The sequence below is a fragment of the Anomaloglossus baeobatrachus genome, chromosome 3 (assembly GCF_048569485.1).
Source record: "Anomaloglossus baeobatrachus isolate aAnoBae1 chromosome 3, aAnoBae1.hap1, whole genome shotgun sequence".
NCBI classification, from domain to species: Eukaryota; Metazoa; Chordata; class Amphibia; order Anura; family Aromobatidae; genus Anomaloglossus; species Anomaloglossus baeobatrachus.
Window position 1 is genome coordinate 549,073,816 of NC_134355.1, and position 26,127 is coordinate 549,099,942.

General features: G+C 49.0%; 1 protein-coding gene across 3 annotated transcripts in view; it reads left to right on the forward strand.

Annotated features, from left to right (window-relative positions):
* The first annotated feature begins 11,704 nt into the window (after positions 1 to 11,704).
* Positions 11,705 to 26,127, forward strand: part of CUL3 (cullin 3) — a 343,821-nt gene continuing 329,398 nt past the window's right edge. Inside the window, exon 1 of one of the 3 annotated variants that reach the window (XM_075340816.1) lies at positions 11,705 to 12,093. In XM_075340816.1, coding sequence (XP_075196931.1) covers positions 12,028 to 12,093 — 66 coding nt within the window. In that variant the 5' untranslated portion in view covers positions 11,705 to 12,027. The remainder of the gene's footprint in view (positions 12,094 to 26,127) is intronic. The other 2 variants (XM_075340815.1, XM_075340814.1) reach the window with 2 other exon arrangements.

A 26,127-nucleotide genomic window follows, 5' to 3' on the forward strand; every position in this document is an offset into this window, starting at 1 on the left:
ATGGACAGCACGCTTCAAATCATCCCACAGATGTTCAATGATATTCAGGTCTGGGGACTGGGATGGCCATTCCAGAACATGGTAATTGTTCCTCTGCATGAATGCCTGAGTAGATTTGGAGGGGTGTTTTGGAACATTGTCTTGCTGAAATATCCATCCCCTGCGTAACTTCAACTTCGTCACTGATTCTTGCACATTATTGTCAAGAATCTGCTGATACTGAGTTGAATCCATGCGACCCTCAACTTTAACAAGATTCCCGGTGCCGGCATTGGCCACACAGCCCCAAAGCATGATGGAACCTCCACCAAATTTTACTGTGGGTAGCAAGTGCTTTTCTTGGAATGCCGTGTTTTTTTGTCTCCATGCATAACGCCTTTATGTATGACCAAACAACTCAATCTTTGTTTCATCAGTCCACAGGACCTTCTTCCAAAATGTAACTGGCTTGTCCAAATGTGCTTTTGCATACCTCAGGCGACTCTGTTTGTGGCGGGCTTGCAGAAACGGCTTCTTTCGCATCACTCTCCCATACAGCTTCTCCTTGTGCAAAGTGCGCTGTATTGTTGACCGATGCACATTGACACCATCTGCAGCAAGATGATGCTGCAGGTCTTTGGAGGTGGTCTGTGGATTGACCTTGATTGTTCTCACCATTCTTCTTCTCTGCCTTTCTGATATTTGTCTTGGCCTGACACTTCTGGACGTAACAAGAACTGTACCTGTGTTCTTCTATTTCCTTACTATGTTCCTCACAGTGGAAACTGACCGTTTAAATCTCTGAGACAACTTTTTGTATCCTTCCCCTGAACAACTATGTTGAATAATCTTTGTTTTCAGATCATTTGAGAGTTGTTTTGAGGAGCCCATGTTGCCACTCTTCATAGGAGATTCAAATAGGAGAACAACTTGCAAGTGGCCACCTTAAATACCTTTTCTCATGATTGGATACACCTGCTTATGAAGTTCAAAGCTCAATGAGGTTACAAAACCAATTTAGTGTTTTAGTAAGTCAGTAAAAAGTAGTTAGGAGTGTTCAAATCAAGAAATTGATAAGGGTGCCCATACTTTTGCACCGGTCAAATTTTGTTTAAATGCGGATTGCACATTTTCTGTTAGTACAATAAACCTCATTTCAATTCAGAAATATTACTGAGTCCATCAGTTATTAGATATATGAAACTGAAATAGCTGTTGCAAAAACCCAAATTGTTATAAAGAAAAAAGGTTAACATTAATAGGGGTGCCCAAACTTTTTCATATGACTGTAGAAGCGGCCGGTATGGATAGTTGCAACAGCAGACTTTTCATGCACTGAAACACAGATAAGAATCAGCAACAGCACAAAGCACAGTAACAGCAAGGGGACCTGAAAACTAGCAACATATAGAACTCTTTGACCAGGCACCTCCCTTAAAGAGAACCTGTCAGGTGCAATATGTGTAGCGTCCATGGGGCCTTAGGGTACTCGTCACCGGGCCAGTGATTCCTTGGGGTAGCTGTGACTGGCCTAACCCGGTTACGTGACCCCGTCGGCTACATGTTAAATAAGAACAGCAAACGGACAAGTGTCCAATACAGATGGGGATGGAAGGATGGTGACGGGCCCCTGGTCCATGATTACAGGTACCGGGTCCCGTCTCTATAGATGTTACTGGCCCCCAGCTTGGTGGTGCTGTCTGCTCGGTGTTACATCCAGACAGCTCTGCTCTGCCTCCCTGAAGGCCTTACAGCCTTCAGGGAGCTGCACATTGTGCGTCTGCTCTGTCTCATGTCCTCCAAGCTTGTTCTAAGGTAAAGTGAAACTGTTTTCTATTCCTAACTGCTCAAGCCCCCACTTTTACAAGTTGCTATGGCAACCTGGGTCTGCTAAGAACTGGCTGAGTCACTTCCTGTGTCTGTAGAAATATTATTAACCCTTCCTAGTGACTGCTTCTCCCTGCTGTATGGTGGCGTGAGGTGTTTGTAGAACTTACTAGATTAGCATCTTGACCAGTCAGGGAAGGATATAATGATATACCCTGTAGCGACCAGTCTCAGGGGTGCTACATTCCCCCAGAGCGAAACACAGCACTCTGGGGCTGCAAGGAAAATTACACCGCAAAAATTTTATATATAAACAATTAACCTGTCCGCTTTTACTGGGACCAAGTAAAGGAAAGAAAGAAGCAAGATGGAAAAGAAGAAGCAGGAGAAGAAAAGAAAAGAAAAATAAATATTTGCATCAATCAAGCAACTTTGAGAACAAGTCCTTAAACGTTCTGGAACGACAAGTCTATCTGGGAGTGGGGCTCTCTCTCGCGCCCTTTCTGGGCTCCGCCCACGATGGCACGCCCCTTCTTCTTCCCGCGCCAAGATGGTCAATGGCAGGCAAACAGTTTTTGTACAGTCCATAAAGCACACAACATTAAACTTCGGTCTGTGTCACCAGATGGAAAGTTCTCTAAGGCACGCAGTACCCGTGGTTGCGGGCACGATCACCCTACTCACAGCACCAAGATGTAGCGTCCATGGGGCCTTAGGGGTACTTTGCACGCTGCGACATCGCAGGCCGATGCTGCGATGCCGAGCGCGATAGTACCCGCCCCCGTCGCAGCAGCGATTTCCTTGTGATAGCTGCCGTAGCGAACATTATCGCTACGGCAGCTTCACATGGACTCACCTGTCCTGCGACCGTCGCTCTGGCCGGCGACCCGCCTCCTTTTTAAGGGGGCGGGTCGTGCGGCGTCATAGCGACGTCACACGCCAGGCGGCCAATCGGAGCGGAGGGGCGGAGATGAGTGGAATGTAAACATCCTGCCCACCTCCTTCCTTCCGCATATCCTACGGAAGCCGCAGTGACGCCGGTAGGAGATGTTCCTCGCTCCTGCGGCTTCACACACAGCGATGTGTGCTGCCGCAGGAACGAGCAACAACATCGGACTGTCGCGTCAGCGTAATTATGGATTACGCCGACGCTGCACCGATGATACGATTACGACGCTTTTGCGCTCGTTAATCGTATCATGGTACCTTTACACACTACGATGTCGCATGCGATGCCGGAAGTACGTCATTTTCAATTTGACCCCACCGACATCGCACCTGCGATGTCGTAGTGTGCAAAGCCCGCCTTAGGGTACTTGTCACCGGGCCAGTGGTTCCTTGGGGTAGCTGTGACTGGCCTGAACCGGTTCCGTGACCCCGTCGGCTAGATGTTATATAAGAACAGCAAACGGACAAGTGTCCAATACAGATGAAGATGGAAGGAGGGTGACGGGCCCCTGGGAAGTGTGTCACCAGTTGCAGCGGTAACTGGGGTCTCGGCCTCCTCCGCCGACAACCCTTCCTGAGACTAGTCCTCTCCCAGGGGCAGTACTGGATGGGGATGCATCGCAGCGCCACCCGCGGTATGCGGCCAGGAACTATCCGCCACTGAACAGTCTCTATCCGGGGCAGGTGTTATGTGCAGCTGGGATGGTATCGCTCCCCACGGGCGGAGCGGGGTACCCTGGGAGGTTGGTGAGAATGGGGGAGGCAATCCACGGGAGCGCCAAAGCGCTAGGTAGCAGCAGTTACTCACAGAGTCACCAGGTGCGGGTTCCAGTCACTTTATTTACTGGCTCAGGTGGTATCGCACTTCCCGAGCAGGTCAGAGGCTGGATCCGGTTTGATAATCTGTGACCATTCTCCTCCATGCACAACTCTGTACTCTCCCCCGGTCCTGGCCCGAACGGCCGGCAGCCTGAGCCTCTTGTGGGTCGGACTCCTATCCCTTTCCCCAGGCTCCCTCTCTGCTGTCGCGCCGCGGCCACCGTGACTAGGGCTCTGTACCTCTCTCTTGTGCTCAGTCCCATTCTCTGGCGACTACTCTCGTCTGGTCCACGATTACAGGTCCCGGGTCCCGTCTCTATAGATGTTACTGGCCCCCAGCTTGGTGGTGCTGTCTGCTCGGTGTTACATCCAGACAGCTCTGCTCTGCCTCCCTGAAGTCCTGACAGCCTCCCCTTCAGGGAGCTGCACATTGTGCGTCTGCTCTGTCTCGTGTCCATGCTTGTTCTAAGGCAGTCATGGAGAACTTTTTACAGGCCGAGTGCCCAAACTGTAGCCCTAAATCCATTTTTTTTCCTGAAGTGCCAACCAATCCTATTATGTAAATAATTGATTGTAACCTTATCTTTGCCGTCTTCTCTTCTCTTCAGCAGGGGGCATCACGCTCATGCTTACCACACATTGAAGCTCAGCCACTGCCACCGCCCTTTCCAGACACAGCAGTTGGATTGATATTTCTGTAAAAAATTGCAGCATATGAGACAGAGATTTTAGCATGGAATGCAATCAGATTTCACCCTGTAATGCACATCTACATTTCAAAGTCTGAACATCTTGAAATCTCATAAAGATGTACGAGTTGCTCCCTTCCCCATTCATTGTGGAGTTCTGTCCCCCTTCCTGGGCCACTTCCTGGTAAACATGTCCCCCATCCTGATATATATTTCCTACATTCTGGTATATTTCTCCACATCATGGCCCAATCCTGGTAAATGTACCCCATCCCAGCATATTCCCCATCCTGGTAAATGTACCCCATTCCTGGTAAATGTACCCCATCATTGTAAATGTATCCCATCCTGGCATGTTCCCACATGCTGTTAAATGACCCCATCCTGGTAAATGTACCTCATCCAGGCATGTCCCCTTATCCTGGTAAATGTCCCCTTTCCTGGTAAATGTACCCCATCCTCGTAAATGTCACCCTTCCTGCTAAATGTTCCCCATCCTGGCATTTTTCCTCCTCCTGGCATGTTCATGTTCCCCCTATCCTGGCATGTTTCCCCCCATCCTTTCATGTTTCCCCCCATTCTGGTAAATGTATCCCCCATACTGGTAAACGTACCCCTTCCTGGCATGTTCCCCTTCTTGCTAAATGTACCCCATCCTGGTATGTTTTCCCCCATCCTTGCATGTTTCCCCCATCCTTGTGGTCATGTTTCCCCCCATCCTTGCAGTCATGTTTCCCCCATCCTTGCAGCCATGTTTCCCCCATCCTTGCAGCCATGTTTCCCCCATCCTTGCAGCCATGTTTCCCCCATCCTTGCAGCCATGTTTCCCCCATCCTTGCAGTCATGTTTCCCCCCATCCTTGCAGTCATGTTTCCCCCCCATCCTTGCAGTCATGTTTCCCCCATCCTTGCAGCCATGTTTCCCCCATCTTTGCAGCCATGTTTTCCCATCCTTGCAGCCATGTTTCCCCCATCTTTGCATGTTTCTCTCCCTCTTTGCACGTTCCCCCCATCTTTGCACGTTTCTCTCCATCTTTGCACGTTTCCCCCATCCTTGCAGCCATGTTTGCCCCGTGCTCTGTTTGCCCCGTGCTCTGTTTGTATGCCCCATGCTCTGTCTGTATGCCCCGTGCTCTCCATATTTGCCTAGTGCTCTGTTTTTATGCCCCGTGCTCTGTCTGTATGCCCCGTGCTCTGTATGCCCCGTGCTCTGTTTATATGCCCCGTGCTCTGACTGTTTGCCCCATGCTCTGTCTGCCCCGTGCTCTGTTTGCCCCATGCTCTGTTTGTATGCCCCGTGCTCTGTCTGTATGCCCCATGCTCTGTCTGTATGCCCCGTGCTCTCCATGTTTGCCCCGTGCTGTTTATATGCCCCGTGCTCTGTCTGTATGCCCCGTGCTCTGTATGCCCAGTGCTCTGTTTATATGCCCCGTGCTCTGACTGTTTGCCCCGTGCTCTGTCTGCCCCGTGCTCTGTTTGTCCCGTGCTCTGTTTGCCCCGTGCTCTGTTTGTATGCCCCGTGCTCTGTCTGTATGCCCCGTGCTCTGTCTGTATGCCCCGTGCTCTCCATGTTTGCCCCGTGCTCTGTTTATATGCCCTGTGCTCTTTATGCCCCGTGCTCTGTCTGTATGCCTCGTGCTCTGTCTGTATGCCCCGTGCTCTGTCTGTATGCCCGGTGCTCTCCATGTTTGCCCCGTGCTCTGTTTATATGCCCCGTGCTGTTTATATGCCCCGTGCTCTGTCTGTATGCCCCGTGCTCTGTATGACCCGTGCTCTGTTTATATGCCCCGTGCTCTGTTTATATGCCCCGTGCTCTGACTGTTTGCCCCGTGCTCTGTCTGTTTGCCCCTTGTTCTGTATGCCCCGTGCTCTGTTTGCCCCGTGCTCTGTATGCCCTGTGCTCTGTATGCCCCGTGCTCTGTATGCCCCGTGCTCTGTATGTCCCGTGCTCTGTTTGCCCCGTGCTCTGTATGCCCCGTGATCTGTATGCCCCATGCTCTGTATGCCCCGTGCTCCCATGTTTGCCCCGTGCTGGCTCTGTCCCCCCACACCTTGGCACAGCCGCCCACAGCTTAAAAATAAAAAAAAAAAAAACTCACCTTCTAGCACCCGCTCCACCGCACGGCCACAAGACGCCGGCGCCGCCTCCTGACGCTCCTCCATCTCCTAGGCAACAGGCCTGAGGCCCAGGAGAGGAGGCGTGTCAGAGGGAGGAGAAATGTCTCCTCTGCTAAACACCACTTTGAACTGCTGGCGCGATCACATCGGCAGTTCAAAGTGGCTCAGTGTGGCGACAGCGTGCGTGCCAGCACAAAGGGCTCTGTGTGCCCAGTCTGGCACGCGTGCCATAGGTTCGCCATCACTGTTCTAAGGTAAAGTGAAACTGTTTTCTACTCCTAACTGCTCATGCCCCCACTTTTGCAAGTTGCTTTGGCAACCTGGATCTGCTAAGAAATGGCTGAGTCACTTCCTGTGTCTGTAGAAACATTATTAACCCTTTCCTTGTGACTGCTCTCCCTGCTGTATGGTGGTGTGAGGTGTGTGTAGAACTTACTAGATTAGCATCTTGACCTGCCAGGGAAGAATATAATGATATACCCTGTAGCGACCAGTCTCAGGGGCGCTACATATGCACCCAGAATCACGAGTAGTTCTAGGTGTCCCTGATCCCAGAGACACATTTGATGGTGACAATGTCTGGACCGCCTTCATTGCCCTGCTCCTGTACAGTCCTGATCTAATAGCCCCTCTCCCTCACCCCAGGGGAGGGCCGAGACAGGATGGTAGAACCCATAAATAAGTACAAGAGGGGGGAAACCAAAAATCAATTGCACAGCACGCTCAGACAGAAGAATTAGACAAAAAGTGATAAGGAGAAAAATAAAAGCAAAGGGGAAATGAGACGATGAGAGAATTCCACAACTCCACGCACAAAGTAATACAATCACCAGCAAGACTGGGATACAACAGCACACGGACCGGTGTAGCTAAAGCTATAAGTACAAAACAGATCTGGCACTCAGATGCTATGCATGTAGAAAAGTCTTATTTTATTTAGATTCCATCAACCACATGTGTGATAGTGATAGTAATGTAGTAATGTAACGTTTTGGTCATATACACCTTTAGCAAATACACACAGAATTGGTGGCCAGTGGAGGTTTAAACACTGCTAGAACTGTACCCCTTTTTATACCTCCACTGGACACATTGTATATATTGTAATTAAAGCTATAGTCAGCATAGGAAGACAGGCTCCTCCATCTTAAAATGGCGGGGAGTGACTGTGAAAGGTCTCCCACAACATGTAATCCAAGAGGTAACCTGCAGGCTATCAGAAATTTTCCGATGCTGCCATGACACTAGGCGTTTAGTGCCAACCACCGTGTGACAATTTCCTCTTTTAAAATTGAAGAAAATAAAAAAAATACACATATTTTGTTTCGCTGCATTCATAAAAGTCCAGTCTGTCAAAATATAAAATAAATTAATTTAATCGGTAAATGGTGTAATGACAAATAAATCAAAACGCCAGAATTAAAGTGAGGCAATATCCACCCAGAACCATGAGCAGTTCTGAGTGCATATTACTAATCCCTTCCTGCACTCATTCTGCCATCTTAGCTTGTTAACACGCCCACAGGGGCATGATAACATGCTGTTCAATGCCCACTGCCCAGCATCGTCATCGGCATTGAGGCATGTACCTGTGTCAATTGCACCGCCTCAGAACTCTGGACATAGGGCTGCGCATTCATTAGCATGTTAGCACGCCTACAGGGGTGTGCTTACATGCTAAGGGGGCCGACTAGCCAAGGGAACTAATGCCCTTGCAAGTAGTCTTTAGCAAGTCTCTTGCAAGTAGGATCTTTAGAAATACTTTTTCTAAAGATCTCTTTATCTTTGCTACTACATGCTGGAACAGTTAGGCAGGGATTGGCAATATGCACCCAGAACTGCTTATTGCACCTTTTTCTACCAAACTTTTTCCTTCCACTCAACTTTCCGCTCATATGCTTGGATACAGCACTCTGTGAACAGCCAGCTTCTTTAGCAATAAGGAATAACGTTTGGAACACCATTCTAAGTCTGAACTGGGTGCAAAAACCTAAAAAAACATCACTATGGGGAAATAAGGTATGCACACCAGTGACTATGTAAGGGGAATACATGAAATAGCAGAAACTGCTGTGTGAATACTGACATGAAAAATTCAATAGCTATATGTAAGAGTGAAAATGTGAAAAATGGAATCTGCATTACTGCCATGAACATATGAATCAAGAGAAATTTAGCTACTGAATTGATCAATGCAATAGAGCCCCAACACTACGCCAAAGTATTTCTCTACGTTGGGGTCCCTAGCTTGTGTGTGTCCTCTCATGCAGTTAAAAATCTTACCGTGTATGGGAAGCTGAGACCCAGGCTATTTATGCGTATGATATGGATTGGCAATAGGTGTGGTTGGGGAGGGTTCACAAACGAAAAACTACTAACAATAAGGAATAACGTTTGGAACACCATTCTAAGTCTGAACTGGGTGCAAAAACCTAAAAAAACATCACTATGGGGAGCTAAATTTCTCTTTATTCATATGTTCATGGCAGTAATGCAGATTCCATTTTTCACATTTTCACTCTTACATATAGCTATTGGATTTTTCAAGTCAGTATTCACACAGCAGTTTCTGCTATTTCATGTATTCCCCTTACATAGTCACTGGTGTGCATACCTTATTTCCCCATAGTGATGTTTTTTTAGGTTTTTGCACCCAGTTCAGACTTAGAATGGTGTTCCAAACGTTATTCCTTATTGTTAGTAGTTTTTCGTTTGTGAACCCTCCCCAACCACACCTATTGCCAATCCATATCTCATTGATTATGTAGCCTAATGAAACAGACTAGGGGACCATTTGAAACGCTTAGGAACCGTTTGCAGGTGTTTGGTGGTAATTATTCTAATTTTCCGAGACAATGACTTTTGGGTTTTCATTGGCTGTAAGCGATAATCATCAACAATAACAGAAATAAACGCTTGAAATAGATCACTCTGTGTGTAATGACTCTATATAATATGTTTCCCTTTTTGTATTGAAAAACTGAAATAAATTAACGTTTGATGATATTCTAATTTATTGAGATGCACTTGTACAACTTTTTCTTCAAGTCTACTCACAATTGTTCAATTAGGTTGAGGTTTGGGGACTGTGGGGGCCAATCCAGCACCTCTTCTTCATTGTCATTGAATCATTTCTTCACTAATCTCGACGTATCCTTTAGGTCGTTATTCGACTGGAACATGGTCGTCCTTTTTCATACCCATAGTACTCGAGATGAACTACCTGGTAGCAGATTTACTATTTCTCTAATGATAATCTCCTGCTGGTAATGCTGTGATTTTATTAAAACTGTAGCAAGCAGCCCTTGAACTACCAATTACTGGAATCAGGATCTCTGCCCCTGCATTATCCTGATCTCAGATTAGGTGGCAAAAACCTGGTGAGAGGTTTCCTTAAGATTACGTGCTCACAATCAGGATTAGTAGCGTTTTGGATGCAGTGTATGTTCGCTGCATCCAAAATGCTGAGTTTACAGTACAAGCACAGTGGATGGGATCAATAGAAATCTCCTGCCTACTGCGCTTCTTTTTTACCCTGCGTAAACTGACATATGGTGCGTTTTTCCTATCCGCAGCGTCAATTTCTCGTGTGGAGATGCTTGAGTCTCCTGTGTGGGAGAACGCAGCAGATGCAATGAAAATCTACTGTGTCTGAAATGCCCCATAACCCTGATCGCGGGCACATACCATAAAGGTGTTTTCCGATTTCAGAAAACACCTCTGCCCGGTGTAGTTTTGCTTTAAATCAGCGTTTCCTAAACTCCAGTCCTCACGGCCTCCAACAGCTCATGTTTTAAGGACTTCTTTAGCATTGAACGGGGGATGGAATCATTATTAGAGCTTGTTCATTCACCCTCCCCAGGTCCAGTGATGTCTCCAGCACTGCTTTTATGCCGGAGTCACACTTACGAGTGACTTGCATTACATCACCCGGCATGGCCTGTCGCTCTCTGGACAGGAGCGTCTCAGCTGCATAGAAATACATGCAGCCGACCCGCTCCTATCAGGAGAGTATTCGGCCATTGCAGGTGATGCGATGCGAGTCTCTTGCAAGTGTGACTCCAGCCTCTGGCTATGTGCGCACGCTGCAAATTAGGTGCAGACCAAAAAACGCACCTTGTGGCAGAAAAACGCACCAAAAATGCTTGTGTTTTTTTAGTGAAATCATTGGCTGGAAGGGCTGAAAAACGAAGGAAAAAAAACGCACCAACAATTGACATCCTTCTTTTTCTGCACCCAAAGCTGCAAAGAAAAAAACAAGCAATGTGTGCACAGTCCTTCAGAATTCACATACACTTTACTGGGATAAGAATGACGGCAGATTTAGGCAATAAACAGCACCAAGTCTGCACCAAAAAACTCAGCAAAAAACTCAGCGTACGCACAGGGCCTTAGTGTTTGATATTGTGCAGTCACCTCAGAGCCGCCGAGCCCACGGACTGGCTGCAGACCCTCGGGCTGGGGTCACATAGCTCTGTTCAGTGGCCCTATTAGGGCATAGATCCCAATCCCCGCATTCAGGTGCATGTGCCAATGAGGCCATTGACTATAATGGTGCAGACGGAGTCGGTGTGCTCTGTGGTGCACCTTTATCCCCCCGTATACACCTGAAGGCGCGCAGGAATGTAGTGGACTGTCTGGATTCCCGCCTACAGGTGTATAAGGTGTAAAGTGACGCACAACAGAGCACACTGACTCCGTCTGCACCGTTATAGTCAATGGCTCAGTCAGCACTGACACCTAAATCCAGATGTGCCAGGGTTGGGATGTAAACCTGAATGGGACCACTGAACGGAGCCACACGTTGTGCATCCCGCAGACTCCGCACTGGACCTGGGAAGGGTGAGTAAGGGACAGGGTTTTTTTTTTTTTTAACTACGTCTGGGGACATGGAAAACCCTTCCAGGGCCGCACTGCACGTGTCTGCCGCTCTGCTTGTTGGATCCGTTATAGAAGGAAATGTTCTACAGACGGATACATAAAGGAAGCGACAACTGGAGCTTCTGACAGGAGGGCGGCCATGAAGCGGCTACACCAGGTCATGCCTCCGCCACACTGGATTCCAGGCTGCGCTCTGCGTTATAGCGCACGAGCACCAGGAATCAGGTCACCGACAACTAAATGTCAGATTGTTCGTTGTTAATAAAGATGTTGAAGGATTGGACGCACGGCTGACAGCATCATACAAATAAAAGTAAGGACGTCAGGTGGGCGTAACCAAAGCATCACGCAAGTGGGCGGGGTTAGTTGCTTCCGTCTGTCGTCCTATCAGATTGTTCCTTGTATTGCAGCTGAAATAGGAGCGCAAAGATGGCGCCGCCACTGACAGTTCACACCACGGAGAGCTAAAGAGGAGGGAGCGGTGTGAAGTCTCGCGAGATCCTCCCTGCTCTCACGCTCCTCCCCCGGCCGAGCTAGCTGAGTGAGGGATGCTTGTCCGCCATCGCGGAGCTTTAGTCAGCGCCGAGTACACTAGTTCCGGTCCAGAATCCTGCGTCCTTCCAGCCGCGCTGCTGGGAGTCAGGCCTGGATAGAGGGCGCAGCCGGACTACCGAGGTCTCTGCTAGGCCGGGCCCGGGGCCTCCTCACACCGACGGGAGACAAGGAGGGGCCCCGGGGCCGAGAGAGGACCGAGAGCGGCCGCCGTCATGTCGAACCTCAGCAAAGGCACCGGCAGCAGGAAGGACACGAAGATGAGGATCCGGGCCTTCCCGGTAAGAGCGGCTGCAGGCGGCGGCACGTCCGGGAGGCGGGGAGGCGGGGGAGGGGGCTGCTTCCTGCACTGAGCACAATGACAGCAGGGCCGGCACCGGCCAGGACGCCCCTGCCCACGGCTCCGCACTGCCGTCAGCCACAGCTGTCACTGCCCTGCGGTACCGGGCCGGTACTGGCTGGATGCGGCGTCTGTGGAATTTGTCAACAGTGAAAAGTTCTGCAACTTTATAACGCGGTGTGTGTCCGCTCCTCTCCATTACAAGAGCCCTGCTTGCTGTCAGTGAATAGCCTGCATTGTCCATGCAGTGGGTGAACCCTGCCCGCTGCTGACTCCGGACCCCAGTGTGTACAGCGCCCTGCAGCCTGTCCCCTGCATACTCCGGACCCCAGTGTGTACAGCGCCCTGCAGCCTGTCCCCTGCATACTCCGGACCCCAGTGTGTACAGCGCCCTGCAGCCTGTCCCCTGCATACTCCGGACCCCAGTGTGTACAGCGCCCTGCAGCCTGTCCCCTGCATACTCCAGACCCCAGTGTGTACAGCGCCCTGCAGCCTGTCCCCTGCATACTCCGGACCCCAGTGTGTACAGCGCCCTGCAGCCTGTCCCCTGCATACTCCGGACCCCAGTGTGTACAGCGCCCTGCAGCCTGTCCCCTGCATACTCCAGACCCCAGTGTGTACAGCGCCCTGCAGCCTGTCCCCTGCATACTCCAGACCCCAGTGTGTACAGCGCCCTGCAGCCTGTCCCCTGCATACTCCAGACCCCAGTGTGTACAGCGCCCTGCAGCCTGTCCCCTGCATACTCCAGACCCCAGTGTGTACAGCGCCCTGCAGCCTGCCCGCTGCTGACTCCAGTGTGTACAGCGCCCTGCAGCCTGCCCGCTGCTGACTCCAGTGTGTACAGCGCCCTGCAGCCTGCCCGCTGCTGACTCCAGTGTGTACAGCAGCCTGCCCGCTGCTTACTCCAGACCCCAGTGTCTACAGCGCCCTGCAGCCTGCCCGCTGCTTACTCCAGACCCGAGTGTCTACAGCGCCCTGCAGCCTGCCCGCTGCTGACTCCAGTGTGTACAGCGCTCTAAAGCCTGGCCACTGCTGACCCCAGACCGCAGTGTGTATAGCGCCCTGCAGCCTGCCCGCTGCTGACCGCAGTGTGTACAGCAGCCTGCCCGCTGCTGACTCCGGACCCCAGTGTGTACAGTGCCCTGCGGCATGCCCACTGCTGACTCCAGTGTGTACAGCGCCCTGCGGCCTGCCCACTGCTGACTCCAGTGTGTACAGCGCCCTGCCCACTGCTGACTCCAGTGTGTACAGCGCCCTGCCCACTGCTGACTCCAGTGTGTACAGCGCCCTGCCCACTGCTGACTCCAGTGTGTACAGCGCCCTGCCCACTGCTGACTCCAGTGTGTACAGCGCCCTGCCCACTGCTGACTCCAGTGTGTACAGCGCCCTGCCCACTGCTGACTCCAGTGTGTACAGCGCCCTGCCCACTGCTGACTCCAGTGTGTACAGCGCCCTGCCCACTGCTGACTCCAGTGTGTACAGCGCCCTGCCCACTGCTGACTCCAGTGTGTACAGCGCCCTGCCCGCTGCTGACTCCAGTGTGTACAGCGCCCTGCCCGCTGCTGACTCCAGTGTGTACAGCGCCCTGCCCGCTGCTGACTCCAGTGTGTACAGCGCCCTGCCCGCTGCTGACTCCAGTGTGTACAGCGCCCTGCCCGCTGCTGACTCCAGTGTGTACAGCGCCCTGCCCGCTGCTGACTCCAGTGTGTACAGCGCCCTGCCCGCTGCTGACTCCAGTGTGTACAGCGCCCTGCCCGCTGCTGACTCCAGTGTGTACAGCGCCCTGCCCGCTGCTGACTCCAGTGTGTACAGCGCCCTGCCCGCTGCTGACTCCAGTGTGTACAGCGCCCTGCCCGCTGCTGACTCCAGTGTGTACAGCGCCCTGCCCGCTGCTGACTCCAGTGTGTACAGCGCCCTGCCCGCTGCTGACTCCAGTGTGTACAGCGCCCTGCCCGCTGCTGACTCCAGTGTGTACAGCGCCCTGCCCGCTGCTGACTCCAGTGTGTACAGCGCCCTGCCCGCTGCTGACTCCAGTGTGTACAGCGCCCTGCCCGCTGCTGACTCCAGTGTGTACAGCGCCCTGCCCGCTGCTGACTCCAGTGTGTACAGCGCCCTGCCCGCTGCTGACTCCAGTGTGTACAGCGCCCTGCCCGCTGCTGACTCCAGTGTGTACAGCGCCCTGCCCGCTGCTGACTCCAGTGTGTACAGCGCCCTGCCCGCTGCTGACTCCAGTGTGTACAGCGCCCTGCCCGCTGCTGACTCCAGTGTGTACAGCGCCCTGCCCGCTGCTGACTCCAGTGTGTACAGCGCCCTGCGGCCTGCCCGCTGCTGACTCCAGTGTGTACAGCGCCCTGCGGCCTGCCCGCTGCTGACTCCAGTGTGTACAGCGCCCTGCGGCCTGCCCGCTGCTGACTCCAGACCCCAGTGTGTACAGCGGCCTGCCCTGGATGCACTCCGTACTCCAGTGTGTACAGCGCTCTGCGGCCTGCACTGTATAATATAATATTTATTCATTTATATAGCGCTACTAATTCCACAGGAACACTGTCCCCATTGGGGCTCACAATCTAAGTTCCCTATCAGTATGTTTTTGGAGTGTGGGAGGAAATCCACACAAACATGGGGAAACATACAAACTCCTTGTAGATGTTGTCCTTGGTGGGATTTGAACCCAGGACCCCAGCACTGCAAGACTGCAGTGCTAACCACTGAGCCACCATGCAGTGCTAACTACTGAGCCGCCGTGCCATATGTGCTCGGGAGCCGAGTGTGCACAGCGGCCCCGCAGCCTGTGCTGCATGTGCTCGTCCATATAATGGGTCACCAGTATCGGGCGGTGGGGTCTTACCTGGTGTCCGGCCCGGCCCACTGTTATCAGCCCCGACAGCCTGATGGTAAAGTCCCTGTTGGGTCCAGTCTAGCTCTTGGCATCTGTTTCATTATGATGGTTTCCATTCACTGAAAACAATGAGAGGTCACAACAGTTGGGGAAATTCTAAATGCAAAGGGTCTTAGAACGTCGCAGAACTTCTCATTTTAGAGCGATAAAGCTTTGTTTTCCCAAATCTGGAAAATGAAAACTAAAAATAATGGCACATAACTACCTCTTAAAAAGGGATGGCATAACACGAAGGGTATTCCATGACTTAAAGGAGTCCCACAAGCAAAGTTAATTTTAATCAATAGATCTTAGAATAATAATTTCCACAATTAGATGTGATAAAGTTCCTGTGCTGAGATAATCTTATAAATGTGTCTGTGCTATGTACTGTGTAATGGCTGTGTCTGACCGTACAGGGACATGGTCTGCTCATACCACAACTCCTGGGCCGGGGAGGACACAAGTATGCAGGCAGGACCTCAGGGGTCTTTGAGGTAAAACATTTCTTAAAAACATTTTTCTTAAAAACGGCAGGGAAATGTTTTACCTCACAAAGAATCAGGTCAGACACGGCCATTACACAGTAAATAGCAGGGACACAGTCTTATCTCAACACAGGAACGTGTTTTTTTTTTTTTTTTTGTTTTTTTTTCCTAAATCACATTCAAATGTGGAACTTATTATATTCCAAGATCTGTTGATTTAGAATGTATCTTTGTGGGAAATCCCTTTACTGACTGAAGGACCTTCAGCCCCTCTGATTGAGGACCGCTTCGCTTGAATGCATTCCTGCAGCCTCTGCCTAGGGAATCACTAAATTGCTGCTTAGTACTAAAAACCTATTAGGGTCTCTGTGACCCCTTTTTCTCAGGGTGAGCGGTGGTCCCAGAGGTTGGATGTTATCACCCATTGATTTGCTGTTAGGTTACAAGATCTAAAATCAACCTTTGAGACTTAATGGAGCTGCAGACAGTACACGTGATAAGTGGGAAGGTTCATCTGACAGCCGCTGCTCTGTTTACGCTCAGTTTGCTGTATGAATAACATGAACTGAGCGTTATACTTCACAGATCTTCACTCACGTTTGTGAGTGACCTGATGGATGAGCAGTGTGCCAGAAACCCCCGCTACCCCTCTGCCTGGTTTATGGCATGTGCACAAACGGTTTACCTTTCCCTATATTTTATGATAGCAGAAATAGCGCCAATGACCCAGGGTCTGTCAGATGTATGAGGAATTGGTGGTGTGCTTGAGATGCATTATATGGTGCATGTTCCCATCAGATACGACCGCACCACGACTGAAAGCCACCACATTTCTAAGGGAGCACGCTCAGACTGCCAGCCAGCTATAAATGTAGAGCTTGTGTGGGGTTCTCCACCAGATCCACCTGTGACGCTTCTTATGTATCTCCCCCGCCTGTCACTGTAAGGCTATGTGCCCACGAGACTATGTACCCGTGGATTTTGCTGCGGAAAACATGCGGATTTATCTAGATTTTCCAGATAAATCTGCAGGTTTGAGCAAGCACAGATACTAACCATGAGTGTGTGTCCATGCTACGGTCTGTGCGGCTGCAGATGTCCCACAGCCGCACATAACTGCGGAATTCCTGTGGAAATGCCTGTGGAATTCCCGACCCTCCACTATGGAGATAGAGGCCGGGACTTCTGCAGGTAAGTCGCACGTATGTCCGCAGGTTTACCGCAGCTATTTCGCTGGAATCCCACAGCTATGTATAGCGGCAGATTCCGGGGATCAGCTGCGAGAAACCTGCGGCCGTACCTGCTGATATATCCGCGGGTACAGAGTCCTGGGGGCACATAGCCTTAAAGGTAGGAGGAATCCCCTGTTGATGACACTGGTGCTGCTTATCTCTGATAGTGGGAATAGTAGGAAGTCATTAGGACAGTGATCTGAGGCTTGGCCCCTGCGTCTGTCTGGTGCTGCTTATTCACACATTAGTACTCTTTTGCCTTTATTACTGACATATGTAGTGTTGGGCTCAGTTTGTGTGTTCGGTATTGGCCCGTTTGAATCTGATCCAGTAGCAATCTGTTATCTTAGCAGCACAGAGGTCCTGCAGACACAACTTATTTGTCCACCTTAAAGTGATTGCAACTGGATCTGTTTTGCGCTAATATTGAAGTCTATGGAAGCGGACGCATCAAACATCTGCTCATCTTCCATTTGAAATGGATGTGCTTTTTTTGTGAACGAGCAAGGAACCAGTTTCTTCACTGAAGACAGATATTAGCCTTTAAGGGAAATCTTTGAAAAGGAAAGATCAGGAAAGGTCCGACCAAGAGGAGAAATGCGGTATTGTGTGTGTGTGTGTATATATACACACACACACACACACACACACACACACACACACACACACACACACACACACACACACACACACACACACACACACACACACACACACACACACACACACACTACCCCATTACCTTATTTTGCCTTGTTCTTTCCCATACACCGGGCTGTGTTTTATTGCCTCCCTAAGGCCATGTTTTCATGTATGCTTGGAGCTCCGTGTTAAACTTATTCTATTAAAACCAACCCCCCCCCCCGCTTTGATGCAGAGGGGCTCAGACAGGGAGTGTCTTGTATTTTGGCTTAGCCAGGCCTATCAGTCATGTGGGCGGTCCTGCTTGGTGATTGACATCTTTCTGTCTACACACTGATTAGGACCATCAACACAATTGAAGGTGCAGAATGATCCAAAATTTAAAATCTGAATTGATTTTTTTCCCCTATGGCTGTATATCAATCTTCTGAGCTTTTCCTAGTCTTTTAATGTTTGCAATTTGTAATGCATTTTTTTAGATGATTGGTTCAGTCTGTTGTTTCTATAGGGTTTTTTCTTTTTTTTTTTTTTTAATTGGAGTTTGGGAAGAAATTGTAGTCTCCGGAAAAAAAAACCCTACATAAACGTAAGAAAGTTCTGGTCTTGTCGTTGGGTGGGTTTAAACGCACCAATTGCCAGGATTTTCCTATATAACCTAAAGCCAGTGCTATACTGGCACTATCAGGCTGATTCTATACATACCTTTGCTTGTCAGCTAGGATGTAATATTTTAGAAACCAAAGCAAGTACAGTTTGTAAAATGAGCAGCTTTGATTGGCAACAGCCATGGGACCAGAAGGGGTGGGGCTTCAGCCAACATAGCTGATACCAGGAAGCAACATTATTTTTCTGTTGGATGAGGCCCTGCCCCTTCTGATCACATGGGTATGACATCAGCAAAGGTCCTTCTAGTCACTTTGTGAAATGCTTCTATAATAGAATTAGCATAAATAACGGGGAGGAACAATAGGCATGGGGCGGGTATCACCAGGAAAACTAACATTGGCAGCAGCTGCCGATCAGCTAATAGCTAATCAAAAAGCTGCTCATTTTACATACTTTACTTGCTTGTGTTTCTAAAACATTACATCCGAGCTGACCACTACAGGTATGTATAGAATCGTCATGATAGTGCCAGTATAGCACTGGCTTTAGGTTATATAGGAAAATCCAGCTGATTGGTCCGCTTTAAATGCATGAACCCTGTTCCAAACAACCGAGCAACCGCTGAGCACATGGATGGCTGTTCCTTCCAGCATTACTGGTGCGCCCACAATTGTTTTATAGGCCACGTTGTGCGCAGTCACCAGGATTTAACTCCCCTAATTTCCGTTTTTTTTTTCTTTTTATTTTCTGAGTCTCCTTTTCTAAGAGTCATAACATTTTTTAATTTTTCCATTAAGATCCTCATATGGAAGGCCTCTTTCTTTCGAGTGAGTTGTAGGCGTCATTGAAATCATTCTTTTTGGCATGTACTGAAAAATAGGTGCAGTCAACTGAAAAACAGTAACTGACTTTATTTATTTTCGCCTTGACGTTTTGCCTTATGAATTAAATTTTTATTTTTCTCAGACCTCTGTACGCAGCAATAACATATTTTTGTGGTTCAAATTTCTTTATATTTTAAGAGTGGAGATTGTACCTTTTTTTTTTTTTTTTTTTTTTTTTTTTTTTAACAAATTTCATCGGCTATACAATACTTCAGTCTTGCAGTATATAATAGTCATGGTCTGACGCCCAACCTGTAGCTGGACATCACCAGAACATCAAGATGGCTTCAATGGGGCCTCAGACCCCCGGCTACTTGGCAACTCTGTGGGGAATTGCCATCGAAAAATTGTTCTTTTCCTAAAGCAGTTTCAAAGAGTTTTGAAGTTTTTTATTTATATATTTTTTTTCTCTCTAAAGCGTTCTTTGCAGCTTTTTGATTTGACTGTTTCCTTCTACAATCCTCTTCAAAGAAAGTTAAAAATTCCTAATGATATGAAAAGCAAAGTGGATTTTCCATAGAAACGAATTGGAAGAGTTTTCAAAGCTGTTTTGGGAAGGATTTCTGAGAGGATCCAGTATAAACACTGCTCACATCACATCGCTACACCCAGCACTGCACCTGTGTAGAGCGGGCCAGAGAGTCCATTCCATACCCCCTCACCCTTTCCATGACAGGTGTTTATGGCACATGGGGAAGAGGTTAAAGCAGCTCTCTAATCAGGACCTCAAATTATATGAAAGTCCGTACCTCTGAGTGCTGGTTAACGCACGTTTTTTTTTTTGCTTTTTTTTTTTTTACACTTTGATCAGTCTTGCCCTAGTGGAGAGGATCAAATAAACAAGCAAAGGAGCAAAATCCGAGTGTAGTTTTCCTACAGTGTCTTTAGGGAGTCTGTGAAAGTCCAAGACGCACCCCTCTCCCATCATTGGTTCAGGCTTCTACTCAGCCCTGCCCCATGCAGCTTTGTCTCCCCTGATTGGCTGTTGCATAAACCATGGGTCTATACAATCTCCCCAGAGTTTTAGTTCATATATTGCTGATTATTGTTGTAGCAAGTCCAGATTAATAATCCTGTAGTAAGGAAGACTCAGTAAACCTCCACACATAATTCCTGTAGGGTAATTTTCACTTGTTTAGTGTTTCAGAAAGTGTTTCAATTCCTATGTAAATGCGGGAGACCCATGGTGTGGACAAGGCCTCAGTGCATAGTTCGGCTCCTTTTAGTTACCATGCTGCACACTTTCCCATAATTGTTGATTGACGCTTGCCCACGGTGAGTGATGGCTGATCTGATCCTTGTCTGTGCACACTGACACTGCAGACACCTATACCACATGTGTGTACCTGCTGGTTGCATGTAGTGTCCGTACATAGAATTATTTTGTCAATCAACATAAGAATAGGTGAGCAGCATGGCAATAAAAGGGCAGAACGGTGCCCGGAGCCTTTGGCCACAGTAATGCAGTCGAACTACCTTGTGTCTTGTTGCTGTGGTCAGTCTTGCAGTGGGGTCTGGCCTGTGATGTGACACTGTCTTCTACAACCTCACCTTTGCAGTAGTTTCTTTTCCTCACCCAGTTTTAAGTCCCTTACATTGCTGTTTCTTTCCGTTAATAATGGTTCCGCCTGTATTCAAAATGATCTTTTCCCCGTTTTGTGTAATTCGTGGTTAGACACCTGACTATATTCCTACACATTCCTTCACTTTGTACCTAGAATTGACGGTGACTTAAAGGTAAAGGGCAGTCACACCCAATATAGAGCTGATTTTATTTATTTATTTTTTTTTTCATTCACATTTCATTTTTACTTGATAGAAATAATCAAACACTTTTATTTTAAAAATCATTCTTTATTTTGCCGGATTTTTTCCACACCTGCCTAAAACCATTGCACAGTACTGAACAGGGAAACCTGGCATACATGGTGGCAGTGTCACCCGCTCACCGGGGCTCTTTTCCATGATCTGCTGCTCTCCCATTCTTGCTGCTCTCCCCTGATTGTTTCCTTGCTGCCCCTTTTCTGTAGGATGAGCGGCTCCTTCAGGACCATGTTCCTCTGCCCCTTCCTCAGTGTCCAGCCTCATGCTGAGGTTCATGGCTAGCGGAAAGTCTCCCAGATGGGTTCTTTTCACTGCTATTACCTTGCTAGACAGAAGGTGGTGATAATTTGCTCTGTACAGACTGCCGCATGCAGGGCTGCTGCTCCTCTACATACTGCTGCCCAAGGCAAGATGGGATCCCTTAGTAAGAGGCGGCCTGGAGCATCACTTTAATATTTCTCTTTGTACCCGATTGTTAGGAGCGGAGATGATTTCACAGCCCAAGATAACAGCTGGCTCGTGTAGAATCACAGACAGAAATGAAGTGATACAAGCGACGACCATTACTAATAAAATTTTAATGAGCAGCATTGTGGGAATGAAAAGAAAGCTGAAGTGCCTGTGACTAAAGTGATCCGTCTCCTCTACAGATAATTAGCTGTAGTTACTCATGATGACTCTAACTTTTTGCCATCTTTCTTATTAAATAGAAACATGTACATCAGTAGGGCCCTTCCTTCAGGTGCCATCTAAGAGAAATGAAGACCTCTCCTAATCCTTCCGCTCCAGTCTCCGAAATATATCACATGAATTGGAAAAAAAATATCTTTGGAGTAATGCATACTACTATTTTAACTATGTTAATGCTCAGAAACTGTTCTCCAGTGTAATGTTCACCTCTTGTAGGCTCTTTACTCATTCCTCCTACGTTCTGATCATCCATGTGACCGGGAAGCGGCAGAATCTCCCAGGACTACAGTACAGTCAGCGTCTAGCTCCGACACACGGCCTCCGTGATCCCTCAGTAAATAATGTCTCACCCGTTTAGAGCTCTGCACAAGCTGTATTTCTGCTGTTAGCGACCTCCTCACTGTCTGGGCACTGGCGGTATAGAGCAGGAAGATTCTCGCTGTACCCACCACTGATCAGCCACAGGAGAAAATGGGCAGCGCTACCAATGACCATGTTATGTATACAAAACTACACACTGTTTTTAATTTAAAATTCACTTTTGACCTGCTTTGAGTTTTGAAAAATATTCTGAGACAACCCTTTTAAAGGGAATCTGTCAGCAGGTTTTTGCTAAATGAGACTAGCATTGAATAGGTCAAGAAAGCCTGCTTGTGATGACTTATGTTAAGCGTAACCCATCATTGTAGAAGTACCGGACAACCCCCTTTAAAAAGAATCACAATTCAGATTTAGTTTGTCCATGCCGGTCTGTGTTTTTATTTATTTTTTTACTTATTGGCAAAAGCTTATGGGAGAGATCTTGGACAGGGAGCAAGTCACATAAGGCAACGTCTCACTAAGAGACATCACTAGCGGCATCGCTGCTGAGTCACGGTTTTGGTGACGCAAAAGCAATCTCGCTAGTGATGTCGCTGTGTGTGATATCCGGCAACGACCTGGCCCCTGCTGTGAGGTCGTTGGTGAATGTCCTGGACCATTTTCTTCAAAGGCGATGTCCTGCTGGACGCATCGCTATGTTTAACACTGTGTGACCGGGTCCTAATGACCGCAGAGATCGTTATATAAGTCGCTACTGCGACCTGTATCGTTCCTGCATCGCTGGTAAGGTCTGACTGTGTGACATCTCACCAGCGACCTCCCAGCGACTTACCAGCGATCCCTATCAGGTCACATCGTTTTCGGGATCGCTGGTAAGTCGCTAAATGTGATAAGGGCTATAGACTGACAGGAGGCCGGTAGCATAAGGCGAAAGGGAGAGTGGCCAGAGAGTTGTAAGTGCAAGCCAAGACCCCCATTACATAAACTTGTGTATTAGAAATCCATCAGCAAAACAGGTATGGACATAACCTAGAAAACTGAGGAACGGATTTATAATATAAAGGTATAGATATAATCAATGTCAGATGCCTTACATGGTGTTATAGCGTCTAAAACCCCCCTGACAGGTTAGAGATTGCTTCTAGTCATTCTCTAGATCGCCTGCATATAAAGCTACGTATCCTCTGAAGTGGCCACTGCCAGTCTCCATCAGCTGATTACCCTCGGTCCCTCACCGGTGTGGCAGGCATAGATTGATGCAGTGGGCCCGCACTGCCTCCATCATTGCACAGTCTGGCTCCCGATGTCTCCCTCGGGTCTGGTAACAGTCCTGTTTGTTAAAGTGTTACTGTACCCTGTGTCTGATATAGGTGATAAATGTCCTCTGTATTCTCAATATCAAACCATCTAAGGGTGTGTGCACAGTGTGTTTTCATTGTTTTTTTTTTTTTTATTATGGAGTTTTGCCATAAAACCACCAGCAAAGTCAGAGTCCTGTAGTGCAGTGCACACTGAGTGTTTTCTCCATGCAGATTTGGTGCAGATGATGATCTGCAGCATGTCAATTCAGCGGTTTTTACTGCGTTTTTCACCATTGAATGCAATGCGAAAACCCCCCACCGCACTCAACACTTTGCCCTGCGTTTTCCTGCCAAGAGATGAAGTAATTTCTGCAACCAAATACTCAGTGTGCACAAAGCCTAAGGAGTCACATCGCACAATCCCTGTGCAGGGCCGACACCTGAGAAGTAGAAGGCACCCTGTTACTAGGCCGTGGGCCCGGGACTTTTCTGCCCGAGTGTATGTGGGCGTTTAGGGTGTGTCCTGAGAATAGCTGCATAATTGGTGTATTTAATTAAAGAGTCTCCATTATAATTATTTCATAAATGAATAGTGCACATGCAAATAAGCAACTTTATAATGTATCTTATTAGACAAATCTGCTTCTTTCTCTGCCAGACTTGATCAGTCAGTATCAATCCTCTCAATTCTGAGGTAAAATCTGTCTTTAGTGAAGACTTTCCCATTACTGAGATAGGAGCTGCTAGTAAGATTATATGATGGGAGGGGCTGGATTCAGAGCTCCTCCCACTTCTCTCTAGATAGATGGCAGATGTTACTGCGGGGGCGGAGCTCTGAATCCAGCCCCTCCCATCATAGAATCTCATCAGCACCACCCGCCATCTATCTCAGTAATGGGAAAGTCTTCACTGAATACGGAATTTACCTCAGAATTGGGAATTTTGATAATGACCTATTTTGGCAGAAAAAGAAGCAAATTGTCTAAGAAATATTACAAAGTTTATTTTCATGTGCACTATTCATTTATGGAATAAAAATTTAAACGGTTAAGCTTTATCAACAGTGTGCGAAAGATGGCGTCAGGCTTCAGATCACTGCTCACATAGGAGAAATGCAGTCAGCGTGGTGATCACTGGAGATTTTGTATGTATATATTATTAACTAGAAGGTGGCCCGATTCTACGCATCGGGTATTCTAGAATTTACGTATTGTGTAGTTCATGTATGATTTTTGTTATATATATATATATATATATAGATGTTGTTGTGTGTAGTTACCAAGTGTTTGTGTAGGGCGCTGTACATGTTCTGAGTGTCGCGGGGGGTGAGAGCGGTGTTGTATGTGTGTTGCGTGTGTTGCGTTGTTTGTGGAGCGCTGTGTGTCTGTAGCGTTGTGTGTGTGTGTGTTGTGCGGTTTGTGTGGGTGTGGTGTGTTTTGGGGGGAGGTATGTTTTGAGCAATGTGTGTGTTGTGCAGTATGTGCGTATATTTGTGTGTGCAGCGTTGTCTGTGTGGGTGTCTGTGTAGGGCGTTGTTTGTGATTCCTAGTGTGTGTGTGTTGTGCAGTGCGCGTGTGTGTGTGTGTTGGGGGGAGGTGTGCACCTCCCATCGTGCTCCACCCGCCATGCTGCGCACTTGCAAACGTGCTCCATCCGCCATGCTGCGCACTCCTAAACGTGCTCCATCCGCCATGCTGCGCACTCCCAAACGTGGTCCATCCGCCATGCTGCGCACTTCTAAACGTGCTCCATCCGCCATGCTGCGCACTCCCAAACGTGCTCCATCCGCCATACTGCGCACTCCCGATCGTGCACCATCCGGCATGCTGCGCACTCCCAAACGTGCTCCATCCGCCATGCTGCGCACTCCCAAACGTGCTCCATCCGCCATGCTGCGCATTCTCAAACGTGCTCCATCCGCCATGCTGCGCACTCCCAAACGTGCTCCAGTGCGCAGTATGGCGGATGGAGCACGTTTGGGAGTGCGCAGCATGGCGGATGGAGCACGTTTGGGAGTGCGCAGCATGGCGGATGGACCACGTTTGGGAGTGCGCAGTATGGCGGATGGAGCACGTTTGCTCAGCCTCTCTCCTTCCAGCCTCCCTCAGCATCAGCCTCCCCTCCTCAGCCTTCCTGAGGATCAGCCTCTCTCGTCCCAGCCTCCTTCCTCCCAGCCTTCCCATCCCAGCCTCCTTCAGCATCAGCATTCCCCTCTTCCCCATGATCAGCGTCTCTGCTCCCAGCCTCCTCCAGCACGGCCTGGTCCTCTGCCGACACTCACACACCCGATCGCATCCACTCACACACACACCCGATCGCATCCACTCACACACACACCCGATCGCATCCACTCACACACACACCCGATCGCATCCACTCACACACACACCCGATCGCATCCACTCACACACACACCCGATCGCATCCACTCACACACACACCCGATCGCATCCACTCACACACACACCCGATCGCATCAACTCACACACACCCGATCGCATCAACTCACACACACACCCGATCGCATCAACTCACACACACCCGATCGCATCAACTCACACACACACCCGATCGCATCCACTCACACACACCCGATCGCATCCACTCACACACACCCGATCGCATACACTCACACACACCCGATCGCATACACTCACACACACCCGATCGCATACACTCACACACACCCGATCGCATCCACTCACACACACCCGATCGCATCCACTCACACACACACAGACACTGACGATATCGCACTTACGCGCTCATACTCACAACATCCGGGGATATCACATGCTTCTGGCCATGTGATCCTCCGTCAGGTCCTGGAAGATCACAACAGCACATTTTCGCCGCCGAGAAGCAAGCGATATCCCAGGATGTTGTGAGTATGTGGATGCGATGTGAGGTGTGTGTGAGGTGTGTGTGAGGTGTGTGTGAGGTGTGTGTGAGGTGTGTGTGAGGTGTGTGTGAGGTGTGTGTGAGGTGTGTGTGAGGTGTGTGTGAGGTGTGTGTGAGGTGTGTGTGAGGTGTGTGTGAGGTGTGTGTGAGGTGTGTGTGAGGTGTGTGTGAGGTGTGTGTGAGGTGTGTGTGAGGTGTGTGTGAGGTG